We start from the raw sequence: 18,778 nt of genomic DNA on the forward strand, positions 1-18,778 counted from the left end.
TAGTCATGTGTGGATGTGACTGTTGGACCATAAAGAAAGCTGAACACTGAAGAATTGATGCTTTTGAACTGTGGTGTTGGAGAAGACTCTTGAGAGTCCCTTGGACTGCAAGGAGATCCAACCAGTTCATCCTAAAGGAAATCAGCCCTGAATATTCATTGAAAGGACTGATGCTGAAGCTGAAGCATCATTACTTTGGGCACCTGATGTGAAGAGCCAATTCATTATAAAAGACCCTGATGCTAGGAAAGAATGAAGGCAGGAGGAGAGGGGGATGACAGAGGATGAGATGGTTGGATGGCATCACTGACTCAATGGACGTGAGTTTGAGCAAGCTCTAGGAGATGGTGAAGGACAGGAAAGCCTAGCGTGCTGCAGTCCATGGGTTGCAGAGTCAGACATGACCGAGCAACTGAACAACAACAATAGCCTTACTTAGAGAAATGATCACATGTGATATATATCTATGTATATGTGTGTACATATATATATATGTATATATATATATAGGCTTCCCAAGTGGCACTAGTGGTAAAGAACCCACCTGCTAATGCAGGAGGTACCAGAGACACAGGTTTGATCCCTGGGTCAGGAAGATCCCCTGGAGGAGAGCATGGCAACCCAATCCAGTAGTCTTGCCTGGAAAATCCCATGGAAGAGGAGCCTAGCAAGCTATGGGTCCATGGGGTTGCAAAGAATTGGACATGATGAGGAGATCCAACCAGTCCATTCTGAAGGAGATCAGCCCTGGGATTTCTTTGGAAGGAATGATGCTAAAGCTGAAGCTCCAGTACTTTGGCCACCTCATGTGAAGAGTTGACTCAAGACTGTGATGTTGGGAGGGATTGAGGGCAGGAGGAGAAGGGGACGACAGAGGATGAGATGGCTGGATGGCATCACGGACTCCATGGACGTGAGTCTGGGTGATTTCTGGGAGTTGGTGATGGACAGGGAGGCCTGGTGTGCTGCGATTCATGGGGTCGCAAAGAGTCGGACACGACTGAGGGACTGAACTGAACTGAACTGAAAACAACTTAGCATGCATGTATATGTATGTGTATATATATATATATATATATATAAACATTTTATTGAATAATTTTTTTTATGTTTGGTATTCTAGGATGTCTATATTTTATTCCTTTGAAAAGTGTCAGAAAATTACAACTTTTGCAGGGGTAAAGACTAGCAGCAGGGGCCTATGTGGACAATTATTCCTAGAAATTCTGGCATAAATTTTCCTTCTAAATAGACTCAAAAAAAGTACAGGTCTGGCAGAAAGTACTGGAATACAAAATGATAATACATGTATTCTACAAATTACCCTTGTCTGGAAAGATTAATAGTTTTGTTTTTCAAGTATTATACTTTTTTTCTTCTCTACATACTGTTCAGTTGAAAATTTTTCCTGCTCTTTGCTTTGTACCTCATTTCCTCAGCTGTCAGGAAGGAGCAAAGATGCATGTAAAATATTATAATTTAGGACAGTCCCATTCCAGAGGGGAGCTGTCTTAATGCAGTATGCCCTATTTTCTCATTTCTTTGAAACTGTCAGAGTCTGTAGACAGAGACAAAAATACACTGTTGATTGGACCATTGATTAATCTATCAACAAATCAAACAGAAAACAAAATTATTTGTACAAGTGTTTGTATTATGCAGCATAATGTATACTTAGGAGGTAGGCAACATTTCACAGCTGTTCTAGAGTTGTGTTGTAAGAAATAATATATGTTTTTGTTTCTTTCTCCAAACACTGTAATATTTCTGTTTTACTTATCTCTGCATCATTCACCAAGTACAAATATTGTCTTAATTTTAATGAATATTCAATAAATAGGAAATTATTGAAATATTACCTTCTATATTCAACAATGTAGAAATTTATAAAATTTAGATATGGAAAAAGTTCATAATTTAAAGCTATATCCTGCTAGATCTTCTACATTTCAATTTGTTACTTTTAAAAAATATTATGTAGGAGTTAAGTGTTTTCTAACGAGAGTTAAGTTTTTTTTCTCAAGGTTCCTGTAGTCACTGTTGCAGAGATAAAATGTTCTCTTTTAAGCATAAATGCTATAGTTAAATCACCATAAGTATATTTAACTTTAAAAGTTACCTGTTCTAGTGACATAGATTCAGTGATTATACTCAGTGATTATATACCTTTTAAAAATCGCCAGTCCAGGTTCGATGCATGATACTGGATGCTTGGGGCTGGTGCACTGGGATGACCCAGAGGGATGGTATGGGGAGGGAGGGGGAGGAGGTTCAGGATGGGGAACACGTGTGTATACCTGTGGTGGATTCATGTTGATGTATGGCAAAACCAATACAATATTGTAAAGTAATTAACCTCCAGTTAAAATAAATAAATTTATATTAAAAAAGAAAAAAAATTACATCAGCTAAAAAAAATAAAAAATAAAAATTGCCATATGGTAATATAAATGAAATAGAATGAAAATTAAGTTTTTAATTTTTGAAAATTTGTAGGTACTATGACATTCAAAAATCACTCATCTAAGCATCATTCTTTATCATTAGTTTTCCAAATTAACACATTGATTGAACTTCTTAAACATGGAGGTATAAGGAAGTGGTTCTTTGGTAAAAACTTCCAAATGGACCTTTATCATCATCTGGTAAGACTGGATTGTAGTTGCATAATCAGAATTAGCCCTCATCTCTGTGATTATTTAAGTGCCAAACCTAAAGATCAGTCTTTGGATAACAATGTTATGAGGGACAATAACTTGAAAATCAGTGGACTGTACCTCTCTGTATGCTTTTATTCCCTAAAAAAGTGTCCCTGAACTAAGTCTTCTCTGATGATGGCAAGGAGGAAGGGATGGTGTGCTTCTTGGAATGAGATAACTATGTATGAAACTACCTGCTGTAGTGACTAGATGAGACCAGTGTATAGTCATCATAGACATTGTTCATTTGAAGATAGATGTTGATAAAATTCTAAAAAATGGCTTGGTATCTAAAGAAGCTGAACATTCCATCAGAAATGGGTTCTTAATTACATATTCATTTAAATTTCCTTAAAAAAATGGTGCCAAGGAGAAATACAAATAAATGCAAAATTATTCAAGTCTGACTAAATGAGGTTTTTTTTTCTTTTCTCCATTACCAATGATTTATTTATTTATTTTAATTTTAATTTTTACTTTATTTTACTTTACAATACTGTATTGGTTTTGCCATACATTAACATGAATCCACCACAGGTGTACATGAGTTCCCAATCCTGAACCCCCCTCCCATAAATGAGGTTTTTATGTACTAGAAAAATTACAAAAACTCACCATTTTACTGACTGCATCTGTGATCATGTACTAGCAAATAACTCTGCCTGTGGCACCTTTTATATGTCTCTATTATATTACTTACAATAATATAACTGTTTGCTTTCTTATCAGTCTCTACTTATAGGAATTTCATTCATTTAATTCATTCAACTAATATTGACCTGTCCTATGTATGCCAGGTGCTGGGTATACAACAGACAACCAGATAAAAATATGTGCCTTGAAGATGATATTTTAGTTGCAGAGACAGAAAATCCAAATAAAGAAGCAAAATATATCTTATATTGAGATTTCTCTAACTATTGTTCTTTGCATCACTAGCATCTACTGTAAGGACTGGACAGAGTATATACTAAGAAACTGTTCACTAATGGATTGATGACTTTCATGATTACTCAGAGGAACAAAAGCATAATTCTTTATTTAACATTGCTTATAATTGTTAATAGCCACTGGAGTCGGAGAAGGCAATGGCACCCCACTCCAGTACTCTTGCCTGGAAAGTCCCATGGATGGAGGAGCCTGGTAGGCTACAGTCCATGGGGTCGCTAAGAGTCGGACACGACTGAGCGACTTCACTTTCACTTTTCACTTTCATGCATCGGAGAAGGAAATGGCAACCCACTCCAGTGTTCTTGCCTGGAGAATCCCAGGGACGGGGGAGCCTGGAGGGCTGCCGTCTATGGGGTTGCACAGAGTCGGACATGACTGAAACAACTTAGCAGCAGCAGCAGCCACTGGAGTGCTGATACCAGTCAACAGAAAAACGGACAGGATAGGGGATGATGGAGTAACTTCCAGAATAATACTTTAATGAATGTGAGCTCTATGAGTATGAGTAGAGTGGCCTGGAAGATTGATTAATTTGGTGACCTTAATCTTTGATACAGAATTGTTGTTTAGTCTCTATCATGTCCAACTCATTTGCAATCCCATGGACTGTAGCCTGCCAGGCTTCTTTGTCCATGGGATTTTCTAGGCAAGAATGCTGGAGTGGGTTGCCATTTCCTTCTCCAAGGGATCTTCCCAAGCTAGGGATTGAACCTACGTCTCCGGCATTGGCAGGTGGATTCTTTAGCTCTGAGCCACCAGGGAAGCCGGGATAGGCAGTTGTTGTCATTCAGTCACTAAGTCGTGTCTGACTCTTTGTGATTCCAGGGACTACAGAACACCATTGAGTCGGTGATGCCATCCAACCATCTTAGCCTCCATTGCCCCTTACTCCTCCTGCCTTCAATCTTGCCCAGCATCAGGGTCTTTTCCAAGTAAGTTGTCTCTTCACAACAGGAGACCAAAGTATTGGAGCTTCACCTTTAGCATTAGTCCTTGCAATGGGTAGTCAGGGTTGATTTTCTTTAGGATCGACTGGTTTGATCTCTTTGCAGTCCAAGGGGCTCTCAAGAGTCTTCTCCAGCACCACAGTTCAAAAGCATCAATTCTTCAGTGTTCAGCCTTCTTTATGGTCCAACTCTCACATCTGTACATGAAAACTGGAAAAATCATAGCTTTGACTGTGCAGACCTTTGTCTGCAAAGTCATGTCTCTACTTTTTAATATGCTGTCTAGATTTGTCATAGCTTTTCTTCTAAGGAGCAAGTGTCTTTTAATTTCATGACTGCTGTCACTGTCCACAGTGATTTTGGGGGCCAAGGAAATAAGATCTGACACTGTTTTCATTTTTTTCCCTATCTATTTGCCATGAAGTGATGGGACTGGATGCCATGACCTTAGTTTTTTGAATGTTGAGATTCAAGCAAGCTTTTTCACTCTCTTTCATCTTCATCAAAAGACTCTTTATTTCCTCTTTGTACCCTGTAATTAGGGTAGTATCATCTGTGGATCTGATGTTGCTGATATTTCTCCCAGAAATCTTGATTCCAGCTTGTGATTCATCCAGTCTGGCATTTTGCATGATGTACTGTGCTTATAAGTTAAATAGGCATGATGATAATATACAGCCTTGACATACTCCTTTCCCAATTTTTAACCAGTCCATTGTTCCTGTCTGATTTTAATTGTTGCTTCTTGACCTGTGTATAGGTTTCTCAGGAGGCAGGTAAGGTGATCTGGTATTCTCATCTCATTAAGAATTTTCCACAGTTTGTTGTGATCCACACAGTCAAAGGCTTTAGTGTAGTCGATGAAGCAGAAGTAGATGTTTTTCTGGAAATCTCTTTCTTTTTCTATGATCCAATGGATGTTGGCAATTTGATCTCTGGTTCCTCTGCCTTTTCTAAATCCAGCTTGAACATTTGAAAGTTCTTGGTTCATGTACTTCAAGCCTAACTTGGAGGATATTGAGCATCATCTTGCTAGCATGTGAAATGCATGCAATTGTACAGTAGTTTGAACATTCTATGGCATTGCCTTTCTTTGGGATTAAAATGAAAATTGACCTTTTCCAGTCCTGTGGCTGCTGCTAAGTTTTCCGAATTTGTTGGCATATTGAGTGCAATACTTTAACAGCATGGTCTTTTAAGATTTGAAATAGCTCAGCTGGAATTCCATCACCTCCACTAGCTTTGTTCATAGTGATGCTTCCTAAGGCCCACTTGACTTCACACTCTAGGATGTCTGGCTCTAGATGAGTGATCACACCATCGTGATTATCCGGGTTGTGAAGATCTTTTTTGTACAGTTTTTCTGTGTATTCTTGCCACCTCTTCTTAATATCTTCTGCTTCTGTTAGGTCCATACCATTTCTGTCCTTTATCGAGCCCACCTTTGCATGGAATGTTCCCTTGTTATCTCTGTTTTTCTTGACGATATCTCCAGTTTTTCCCATTGTATTGTTTTCCTCTGTTTCTTTGCATTGTTCTCTTAAGATGGCTTTCTTTTCTTTTTTTTTTTTTTTTAGTTTTTTATTTTTTTAATTTTAAAATCTTTAATTCTTACATGCGTTCCCAAACATGAACCCCCCTCCCACCTCCCTTCCCATAACATCTCTGTGGGTCATCCCCATGCACCAGCCCCAAGCATGCTGTATCCTGCGTCAGACATAGACTGGCGATTCAATTCTTACATGATAGTATACATGTTAGAATGCCATTCTCCCAAATCATCCCACCCTCTCCCTCTCCCTCTGAGTCCAAAAGTCTGTTATACACATCTGTGTCTTTTTTCCTGTCTTGCATACAGGGTCGTCATTGAAGATGGCTTTCTTATCTCTCCTTGCTATTCTTTAGAACTCTGCATTCAGATGGGTGTATCTTTCCATTTCTCCATTGCCTTTTGTTGCTATTCTTTTCTTAGCTATTTGTAAGGCCTCCTCAGACAACCATTTTGCCTTTTTTGCATTTCTTTTTCTTGGGAATGGTTTTGGTCACCACCTCCTGTACAATGTTATGAATAGTTATTCATAGTTCTTCAGGCTTTCTATCAGATCTAATCCCTTGAATCTATTTGTCACTTCTACTGTATAATCATAAGAGATTTGATTTAGGTCATACCTGAATGGTCTAGGATTTTCCCTACTTTTTTCAATATGAGTCTGAATTTTGCAATAAAGAGCTAATGATCTAAGCCACAGTTAGGTCCTGGTCTTGTTTTTGCTGACTGTATAGATCTTTTCCATCTTTGACTGCAAAGAATATAATCAGTCTGATTTTGGTATTGACCATTTGGTGATGTCTATATCTAGATTTGTCTCTTGTGTTTTTGGAAGAAGGTGTTTGCTATGACCAGTGTGTTCTCTTGGCAAAGCTCTGTTAACCTTTGCCCTGCTTCATTTTGTATTTGAAGTCCAAACTTGCCTGTTACTCCAGGTGTCTCTTGATGTCCTATCTTTGTATTCCCACCCCCTAAGATGATGTATTCCCACCCCCTAAGATGAAAAAGTCATCTTTTTTGGTGTTAGTTCTAGGAAATATGCCATTACCTTAACAGTTAATTGTACTATGTGGCCCAAATAAGTGGAGATCTTATTGTATCATCTGTCTATTTTGCTCTTTGCAATTAGCAATGAACACAAACATTCTGGCCCACATACTTATTTGATTTCTTTATTTCTCTATTGTCTTAATGTTGAATGTCTTGAGAAGTATCAAGTTAATTCATTTGTTTTTCCATAGAATATCCAAACACTTGGCCTTTCCACCTCTCAGTTAGAATTCTAATCATTAACAAAGATGACTGACTATAACCTACCAAGCTCTAAAGGAAGATGTTTTAGAAAATAACACAGCATAGTTATGTGTCAAGTAGCTCTTGGAAACTAGATGAAAGACTGCATGAGTGATGAGAATCTATGCGCAACTCTCTGGAATCCAAGTTCCAATGAGCCAGCCAGGGAAGAATGCTTTCAAGGTTTGTGAGGTGACTGTTGATGGAGCCTGGGGAAAATGGTAGACATTCCTGCTCTTACCCCAACTCCCAACCTTCTATCAGGCTTATCAGGGCTGAAATTCCCCAGCAATTCTGTAGAACCCCACTCACTTAAACATAGACATTCATAAACAATCAACATTAGTTCTGAGTCTTTAGTGCAATAGTACAGGCCTACTTTGGGGCTCAAGGGCTCGCCTGATGGCTCAGTGGTATAGAATCCACCTGCCAGTGCAAAAGATACAGATTCAGTCCTTGGGTTGGGAAGATCCCCTGGAGAAGGAAATGGCAACCCACTCTAGTATTCTTGCCTGAAATCTCACAGACTCCTACCTTGGTGGTCTACAGTCCATGGGTTGCCAAGAGTTGGACATGACTTAGCAACTAAAACCACAACAACAACAACCTCGGAGATATCATGAGTTTGGTTTTAGACCACCACAGTAAAGTAAATATCACAATAGAGCAAATCATGAAATTTTAGGTTCCCAGGGCAAACACAGTTATGTTTTATACTATACTGTAAGCTCTTAACTTTGCAGTAGCATTATGTTAAAAAAAAAGGTATATATATACCTTAATTAAAAATACTTTACTACTAAAATATGTTGACCATCATTTGACAACACAAGGTTCCATAAACCTTCAATTTGTAGAAAAAAAAGAAAATACAGTATCTGCAAAGCACAATAAAGCTATGCACAATACAACAAGGTATGCCTGTATATTTCAACAAATTACTTGAGGAAAAAAGTACAGATTATAAAGCAATTCATAATCTAACAAAGTATTAAATTAGATACAAAGCACAGGAGAAAATCTAAGTCCTCTGCAATTTTACCATCTAGAGTTAACCAAGAAAATCATTGAGATACACTAGTTTTTTTCCTATGTGTGCACAAAATTACATAAAGTTTTTCAAAATTGGGATCATACAGTCAATATATTTGGTAACTTGCCTTAAAAAATTAAAACTGAGAACTTACCTGGGGGCTCAGTGACTAGGACTCTGAGTTCCTAATACAGGGGTCCTGGGTTAGATCCTTGATTGGAAAACTAGATCCTACATGCCGTAGCTGAGAGTTAGCAACTAAAGAGGATCCTTCATGCCACAACTAAAAAGAAAAGGTCCTGTATGCTGCAACTAAGACCCAGTGCAGCCAAATAAATAAATAAAAATAAATATTAAAATAAGACTGAATCACAAACATAAATGCTTGCATATCTTTCACTACATGAAATTACCATAATTTATGATTTGTTGCATACTTGGGTTGTCCTAAATTTTCAATAATATACTATTGTCAAAAATATACTAATGATCTTTCTTTTACATAAATATTCCACCCACTTGGTGGGTAACTGTTTGGTGCTTCTCCCAAGCTAGGTTCTAGAGCAACCTCGCTTCCAGGCTGGGGCTGGGATCATAGGAAGGGGAGCGTGAGGAGTGTCTGGCTACTACCCTGGTATTCTGGAAAAACCCTGGGTACTGGCTGCCTTCAGCAGAGGACTCAATGTTTTTTCATGGCTGGTGACCACATTGGTGTTTGCAAGGGAGGGAGAAAAGTCAGAGAAGTAAATGTCATGTAACTCAAGCATTTCAAGCTTGCATGTTTCTAAACTAGGCCCAGCTGTTCCATCCAAGTGCACCAAGCATCTTTGTTCCCAGCTACAGAGAGCAATGTCTTGGCTGGGCTCTGAGATCTCTAGGAACACATGTGGTCGTTAACAGGAAATGCATTCACTTAATATTTATCAGGCAAGAGAACTATTGCTTCTTTCATTCTTGAACCCATTCCTCTCCACCCCATGTCCAAAAAAAAAAAAAAAAAAAAGAAGGTGAAGCAAATAGATTGTAAGTTTCATAAGGACAGGCAATACCTGCTTAGTTTGCCACTGTGTCCTCAGAGCCTAGCACATTGCTTGGCACATAGCAAGTCAACAAATATTTGATAAGTAAAGAAAAAATATAAAATGAAAGTATCTCAAGTCAATTGCCAATTGGGCCTTGGCCCTTCTTTCTTTTAAGAGAAACAGGGCTCATATAGGCTTATTTCTTCAATCCTGTTAGCTAACTTGGGGAGAGGTGATAGAATAATCTGGACTTAACCCAGATACTGTTGTCTGAGGACTAATTTATCTGTGCAGTGAAACTTGGTCAATTTTATTCGAGAATCTTTAGACCTGCACTTTGATCATTTTTTCCCCTACAAGAGGAACGATAAAGGAAAGAATCATTTCCCAAAAGATCTGCATGGACTGCAAGATCTTGTTCCTTTTAGTGGCAACAAACTGCCTTGGAATCCTTTACTTTTAGAAACATTCTAGGCCTCAAAATATCAGACCACTGTGATGGATGAGCAGATGTTTCTCTGATGATTAGATGCTGTTCTTCTAGAAACAGCCTCAATGAATAAAAAGTAATATAATTTTGCTCATTTTACCATTTACTGAGAACATCTTGGGTACCAACTTTGTATCAGATATTAGAAATAAAAATAAGAAGAAGAGATGATCATAGATTTGCAAGTAAATAATACATCATTATCATGCAGTGTGGCACGTGACACAACTGAGTAGGGACAGGGTGCTGGGGCAGCACAACTTGCTAATTCATGTCAGTGAAGTTGGGAAAAGTTTCATGGAGAAGAGCCCATTATGACTTGGGGCTTGAAGGATGGATAGGGGTTTGTCAGGCAGAGAAATGGCGAGTAGAGGTTCAAATGAGAGCCATACAAACCAAAGCTCAGATGGGCATGGTGGATGTGGGACAGTTGAGGCCTTTATTGTGGTTGGAGCATAGGGTGTTGGCAGGAGAGATGAGGTTATAGAGATGGATTTCAGATGCCTCATCAAGAAGACAAGGAGTTTTTATTTTGTTGTGTAGACAATGAGGCTTTTGGTAAGGGACATTTCTCCTTCAATTATAAGTATCACCAGCCAAATTGAAACATTTTATTCTTGATAATGACCCATCAAGAAAACCAAGACTTGATTTTTTTTTTTTTCCCCCTTTGGGTTTTAGGCTTTTACATTGTCTCTTAATCCTGCTGACAGTGTAATTCCCCTTAAATTTTCAGTTTTACCTTTTGTTCATTTATTTGTTATTTGTTTTTATATCCAAGGTGTTTTCAAAGATATTTTGTTTGTTCTGCAAATGTTCATTGAGAAGTTAAAGCTAGGCTCAGTGCTTAGACCAGTTCTAATCTATTGCTAGGGCTTCCCTGGTGCCTCAGTGGTAAAGATTTCGCCTGCCAATGCAACAGACATGGATAGCATCCCTGGGTTGGGAAGATTCCCCTGGAGAAGGAAATGGCAACTCAGTTTGGTTTTCTTGCCTGGGAAATCCCATGGATAGAGAAGCCTTGAGGGCTACAGTTCACGGGGTCGCAAAGAGTCAGACATGACTTAGTGACAGTGTATAGCTGTTCTAAATAAAAATTTAAAAACTCTTAGCTATAGTTTATATAAACTTTAGCTTATCTATACTTTAATCTATTTGCATAAACTTTAGTTTTTTTCATTGAAATCTACAAATATGTTGGCTTTGAATTTTCTAGTCCCAGAAGTGAGAAAAGGTCTGTTACTAGGATCAGTGTTTGTCTGCTCTTCGATCATTCTGTTTGTGCACACTTGACTTGCCATATAAGTTGTCATTTTCATAGTTCTGGTGTCAGTTTGAATTCAAAGGATTCAGATGTCTATGTCAATGTTTCTGCTATTTCTGCTATTTTGCTATCATTTCTTTTTCTTGGTGTTTTGCAAAATAACATCACTTTGTGGAAAGTGAAATAAATACCATGTAGCAGTTTGTTAAGTTAAAAAACTGTAGGACTGAGGAAATGTCTACCAAGTGATTTCTCTATTTTGTTTATTTTGCAGGTGACAATGGCCAGCATTGGAATGAATATACAAGATTTTAAGGATTCCTGTGAAAGAACCCTTTTTACTCTTCGAATGGCAACATGGAATCAAATCTTAGATCCTTGGGTGTATATTCTTCTACGGAAGGCTGTCCTTAGGAATCTCTATGTGTGTACCAGACGCTGTTGTGGAGTACATGTCATCAGCTTACATGTTTGGGAGCTTAGCTCCATTAAAAATTCTTTAAAGGTTGCTGCTATTTCTGATTTACCAGTTACAGAGAAAGTAACTCAGCAAACAAGCACCTAGTTGAATAGGATGGTAAATCAGTGTAGGTCTAGGAAAAAATTTTAAAAAATGTTGGCAATACTTCAGTTAATTGTATAAATGGAGAAAGTCTAACTGGAAAAATCAGCCCTCACCCAGATAGTATGGGGGCACTTTTGTCAGACTTGGCTTTTAAATTTGTTAAATTAGCTGTATAATTACATATTTTAACATGCTTTTGTCAACTGGAGGTAAATGTGATAAAATAATGCCGTAGGAGTCAAACTGAAAGCAATTTGGGCCTTATCTGTGCTATTGATGCTTTTGAAATGAGTGACTCTCTTGAAGCCTGAAGCGTGTATTTGGTCTACTACCTGCACAGTGAAATGGCTATTTAGGGGGGTCACTGCTCTATGTAGACCAGGCACAGTGAAATGGGGGACCCTCTTTTGATCTGGTCTGTTTTACTCCTTATTACATAGCCTCAGTTAATACATGCGTTGTCATGTCACAGGGGATGGATTGTGGCTTCTTATAATGACTTCCACATACGTGGTTGGCTGTCAGGTTGCCTGATCTTGTGAGCTTGTTTAGAATGAACCTTTCTTTGTCATATTTGACAGATACGACCGCTTGCATTTATTGATACGAAGGTCAGTTTTTATTTGAAGATATTCTTGTTACATCATAGATTTGCACGGTTTTAAAGTAATCACCATTTCCTCTGAAAATTCTCATGTATAGTCAATAGTTTGTAGAGAAACAAAGTCTGTGTGAGCAGGTGTAGAGGTGACTTGCACTGTAGCAGTTCCTAAGGAACTCAGCCATGGATAATGCAAACAAGCAGAAGTTAAATCCCAAGTGATGGGTGCAAAGAACATTGGTAAAGGTGCTTTACCTGAGCACTATTGACAGTGTCATTTCTGTGTCAGGGAACAAAAGAAACACAGCCTCTAGAGAAAAATATTCAAAGACCATCTGCAGCTAGTGTGTTTCTTTTCACTTATACACACACACATACTCTCTCACACACCAAGGACATCAGAAATTTCAGTTAAAAAGAATTCCTTAAATCTATAAGATGGCATCTTCCAAAGCCTGTACTACCAGTGTCAAGGGGAAGTTTGGCAATTAGCCAGGCATTTTGAGACCCTCATAATGATTAACCAAAAGATAAAAATCTGTCTCCAAATTTCCTAATAATACTTTAAATTTTTTCTTTGCTTGTTTGTGTAATTGAACTCGAAGAATTTTAGTAATCATTCAAAATGTCCTGAGTTTGTCAGAGCAGAGGGTAGCTAGTTCTGCTTTATAGTCAGGAAATGCATTTCTATTTAAAAAAAAACTCATTTTTTAATTAGTTGGGGTCTGTTTTCATATTAATCTTCCTTGTGAAACTGACTAGATTCTCTAGGAAATCTGTACAGATCAATTAGACTTAAATTACTATTTTTACAAATTTTTGCTTTTGACTGGTAATTTAAAAGTTCTTGTTCTTGTTTACTTTGGTGAATGTTGGTAAATTCTAATGAATACATTAAAAGAATGTATGCTTAATGTAATGAATACACTGGAAGAATGTTTGCTCAAGCAAACAGCCTCAGTGAAGATTTGAAGACAACTGTTTTTTTCCCCAATGAATTTGAAGTAGGGCAGCATGCATATACACACTGGTATATGATATTCTTAGTTTATGACCAGTAAATGATGAATCACATGAAGCTAGGTCATTCAAATATATGGAGCACATAGTAGATGCTTGATACTTGCCAAATTGAACTACTGGAAAGGATATCTTGGTGCAAGTGAGCATGGAAGTGCAAAGGTTTAGTGTACTTTTAGTTTAAGCTGACAACTACATGTTGGTTATTTTAAGATCTATCTATCTATCTATCTCCAGTGTATATACTTTTTAAAAAGCCATTGCAATTTGTGATTGCTGTTATATTACATAAATGTTCTCACATGTTTTAGAAGCACTTAAAGACTAAAAGAATTTATAGATGGTTTAGAGGAGATATGTATTTCCTACAGTTCCTTGAGAGAGTGTTGGTGTTCTGTGAGCTGAGGTAGAAGGAATCAAAGTTCCATCCTTTCTCCTCAGGCTGCTTGGGATGCTGCAGTGAACAGTCCCATAGAGCCTGATCTAGGAGATCTGTAGAGGAGAAAAACCTCAGTTTTAGGCCTTTTCTCCTTGAGAAGACAAATGACAAATGTTTCTCTCTTGCTATGATGTCACTCTGGCCATGTGTGTGTGTTGAGGAGATATTGTGACATGGCCGTGGATGGGAGTGCATGAGCTTAGCATGCAAAACTTTGGGGAGTGACAGGGCAGTCATTCTCTGCATATCCTGGAAGGGTTATCTCTATTATCTGAGCTTAGGTTTAGGGCAACTAAATCGGTTTCACGATGCTGTTAAACTCAAGAAATAAACACCAAAAATTGGGGAAAAAATAGTCAAAGAATATGTGTGCTTACATTGTGTTAGGCTTTTTTGTCCACAGAAAATGAAGTGAAATGAGCATAACAATATGCATATCTGACTTCAGAATTTGATTTCTGTTATTATATGTATTTCCTTGTGGTTTGACAATTTATTATATAATGAATAATAAAGTAGAGCATCTGCCAATAACTTTCATATATTTGTTCAAAGGGGAAGGACGTTTGTTCAAATGACTGGAAAGAGTGTTCGGCAAGCTTACCACTTTTGAAGTTTTACAGTCTACTTTAAAATTTATCATTAGACCATCAGAGTAACTGAATTTCCTTTCTCATTAGATAAAATAGTATCTAAGCAACTCCCTGGCTCAGAGGTTAAAGCGTCTGCCTGCAATGTGGGAGACCCGGGTTCGATCCCTGGGTCGGGAAGATCCCCTGGAGAAGGAAATTGCAACACACTCCAGTATTCTTGCCTGGAGAATCCCATGGATGGAAGAGCCTGGTGGGCTACCGTCCACGGGGTCGCAAAGAGTCGGACACGACTGAGCGACTTCACTTTCACTTTCAAGCAACTTCATATACAATTTGATTACATTATTTCTGGGGGATTATATGTTTCAAGGCAGATTACTTGACAATAGCAGGCTTTTTCTAATGTTAGTGAACTTTAAAAAAACTAGACTAAAAAACCCCAGCAGATGAGTTTAGGGGTACAGAGAGCGCTGTTTTATAATTAGCTTTAAGTATATCCAAAAATATCGGACTTTTTACTGATGGGTTTAACTAGGTGATAGAAATATGTTCTTTAAACATTTTTTTAAATAAAAGCGGAAAGTTGCTTCTGATTATCTGTTGTTGCTGAAGTGAAAAATACTAAGTTAATACATACACACATATACATAGAAATATCTGTCTTGTAAAACAGATGATCTTGTTTGATTATTTTCAGTATGAAAATGATAAACCTGCTTTAGTTTTGTGCCTAACCTGAGTTCAGAGTCCAAGTAAGATCATTTAGTAAATGAAGTGAACTTTTTGTGAAACTTAGTGCAGGCTTCACATATATATTATCATTATTGTTCAAAACTAGTTGTCCAAAGTGAGACTATAAAGGATGGGAGTGTACATTTTCCTGCTTCACTGGGGGTCAGACTGTTCTACTGCCTGGTAAATAATTTTGTTGGACTTCAACTTGTCATTGACATATTTTAACAGTTGATGAAATGTGTTATGTGAATAAATGTATTTTATGCTCTTCATACTTGTTGAGTTGTATAAGAGAGTAAATAGTGATATGTATATTTTTTGTCTTCCATCAGTATGCAACTCATGTCATTTTAGTGCTTTGATTAGTTTAAAACTTCAAACAAATGATTTCTAAAAAATAAACTTTTGGTGTTTATCAAGACTGGTTATTTTTAAGAAGATCATATAAAATTTGGAACTCTGGAACCTAAACTTTCAGGTTTAGCTTCCTGAAACCTAAATGAAGGATTTCAGCTTATTTTCCTTTTGCTATCCCTTTCCTATCTACTTTTCTGTGACATCTGCCTTGTTTTTTTTCCTGTGCCTCATCTTACATAGGTAGGGTATAATTCTGATCAGAATTTGATCATTTCCAAAACACAGGAGCACAAGTATACCTGTAATAACAACCCCCAAATCTCAGTGCCATAAATCTGGAAAGGTTTGTATCTCAGCCATGGATACTGTCCATTCAGAAGGGGAGCTCTGCTCACTGTGAGCACTCAGAGACCTTGGGACAAAGCAGCAGTAATCTTAGATGTTGCTTTTTGTGGTGCTAAAGGGAAAAACAACCTGATGAATCACACACTGGCTCTAAGAGCTTCCACCTAGAGGTGACACATGTTAATTTTGCTCACACGTCTCTGGCCAAAGAAGGTAAAACGGCCCCACTAACTTCAGGCAGGGCAGGTAAGTGTAATACTATGAAATATCACAAAGGAGGGCTGAAAAAAATTGGTAGATAGCAGTAGTGATTTCCATATTAGGTAATTGTTTTTTTTTTTTCTTCCATTATTGACTTCCTAGGAGCATTCGAACTGGCACCAGGTTTAAATGTTTTAAAAAATATATATATTTAGAAACATCATGGGATACAAATATTTAGGTCTCATTTATTTAAGAATCTTGTAATCTACAAAGATAAAGCAGAATGAATGCCATATATATTCCACAAGCTTTTCGCAATTAATATAAATTTTAGATGACACCATAGAATAAAAAGTGAAAAGATTGGTTTTTAAAAATGCAGGGAGTAAAACATTCTGTACAATGCCAAGAATAGCCTAGTTGCAGCATTGTCTGAAATAGTTGTTTTTCTAATAAATGAAGATGTTTCAAATTTACTTTTACCTTTGCATTTTCAGTCTCTTTAAAATATCTTGATACCTTAATATACTCTTTGCTGTTGAATGTTATCAAACTATTAGAAAATCCAAAGTAGGATAATAGCACTAGAACAAGATTAAACTATATTTCTTTTCTTTTTCACCAAGTCGCTTCATTTTGAACCGAAACATGACAGTATATGAAATGAATCAGAAACTTGGCAAAATTGAAATCTTAGAAATCTTGATGTATACCGAATGTTTTGTTCAAAGATTCTGTAGGAAGTTATTGTAAAGAATTTCTGGCAGAGCTGTCTTTTTGCCCTGCAAAAATATCAACTGAAAATATAATAAAGATATGATATGCAATTATGAAAAAGTATTAATAGTTGGAAGGTTTTTACATTATCAAAAATCTCATGTTTGCTAAAGTATACTTTTTAGTTACTCATCTAGATTATGAAAGAATAGTGAAATTAAACATCTTTTTAATTTTTTTTTAATTTAGAAGGAATAGCATTTCTTCTTTATTCTTGGTTCCACATTTCAAAAATTACATTGTCTGCATTTTGAATTAAGTGAAAGAGTTGAGAAAGGTCACTTTTTCTCTTATATCTCAAAATTAAATCAACAAAGTTTCTGAAGTAAAACTAGAGGTCCACCACAGACATTTATTTCAATACACTTTAAGTGCTCCAGGAATCAGATGGGCAACTGTGGGCTAACATCATCTTTATCAAGTGTTGGCAAAGGTTATAGCTGGGAAAGCCTTTGCTTGTTGAATGGAAGAGTTATCATAGAACTGAGTAACTGATAATACTTCGATCTTGGATTAGCTTAGGTCTTAATCTGCTTCTAGCCAGTTGATCTCTTGAAATATGTGGGCTGTGCTTTTTGGTTTTTGGTTGCTCTGTGATTTTCTTCTTGCTTCTAGATGTAACGTATTCTTCATTTGTTTTACAGATCAATCTTTTTTCTTTGGAATAAACCAGTGTGGATGAGGGAGCCCAAAAGGGAATTAATCAGTTTTGGTGAATATTTTGAAGACACCTTCACAGAACATATTGCTCTGAAGGGTTAAAGTGAAACTTTCCATTAGGATAGTGCAGAGGACAACATTCTCTCAGGGGAAAGTAAACATTCTAAGCTTTCCTTTCCTGGGCATCTTCTCTCAGGCACTGAGACTGCAGCCATCCAATACATGGGGACAGGCAAAAGAGACTTCAAAAGTCAAATACATTTTCAACAGCTAATTTTTAGCAAGTCTGGCAATGAGATCTTTCCGTTCTTCTCTCTTCTTTGTGATGTATGTAGGAGAGATTTAGCTGCAATAGTGATTCTGGCTGTTGTCTAAAGAAGCTCTGACACAAGGCCTCAGTGTTACATATCACATACATTCCACAGTCCCAGCTGTTTTTGTTGAGCAGGGGGTTTCTCTTCCACAAAGGCCAGTTTGTTTCCTTTTCTACCTGAGAAAGCCTCTAGTTTTTCTGCTACCTGCTCTGCATGGAATGAGTTGCTACCATAAGAATCATAATTTTGAAAAAAGCCATTTTTACCTTGCAGATAAACCAACAACCTCCAGTGGGTTCCCCCAACTGTAAGGTCGGAATTATCATTGATGGATAAAAAATACAACTCTCTTGTTGGGGAGATCTGAGGGCTCAAGGAACATGGTGATCTCTGCTGGGTTGACAGCCACTTGATGACCTGAGTAACTTTGGGGCTGATGAAGCAGATGTCGTCAAAGCAGTCATGAAATTGACTTGGCAAAATATTCCAAGGAAAACCCAATAAAATGGTCATTGAGCCAGTTTGGAGGATCCAGTAGTGAGATGACTGCCGTAGGAGACTGTTCATGTAACTCAAAACTACTGGGTCCATTTTGTACTGACCAGGGCTGCTCAGAAATTCCAGAAGCTGCTTCAGGCCTCACCACCCCTACCAGCCTCCAAGCAGCTCTGTCCTGGCTGGAAAAGGAAAACTACGCATCGGTTTTATATGCATCTTAGTCATAAAAAAGAGACGTAGAGTTAATGAAATCTGAAGGAACTGTACTTTGGATTTGAATGTAAACTCAATCTTAGAGTTTCATGTTTAATTTCATCTGAATCATTTTTAATGTCTGATTGGTAAAACTCCAAATTAGCAAACTGCACCTGTTATGTTGCTACCTTTCCCATGTTAAAGGAGACAATTTTACACTAATACAC

General features: G+C 37.4%; 1 protein-coding gene and 1 pseudogene across 2 annotated transcripts in view; one reads left to right on the forward strand and one right to left on the reverse strand.

Annotated features, from left to right (window-relative positions):
- PTGFR (prostaglandin F receptor) overlaps positions 1-15,473 on the forward strand; it is a 64,109-nt gene extending 48,636 nt beyond the window's left edge. For both annotated transcript variants that reach the window (XM_005678194.3, XM_018045663.1), the window contains exon 3: positions 11,523-15,473. In XM_005678194.3, the coding sequence (XP_005678251.1) occupies positions 11,523-11,813 (291 nt within the window). In that variant the 3' untranslated portion in view covers positions 11,814-15,473. The remainder of the gene's footprint in view (positions 1-11,522) is intronic.
- On the reverse strand, positions 17,106-18,541 carry LOC102189538 (annotated as a pseudogene).

This window comes from Capra hircus, chromosome 3 (genome assembly GCF_001704415.2).
Source record: "Capra hircus breed San Clemente chromosome 3, ASM170441v1, whole genome shotgun sequence".
Classification (NCBI taxonomy): Eukaryota; Metazoa; Chordata; class Mammalia; order Artiodactyla; family Bovidae; genus Capra; species Capra hircus.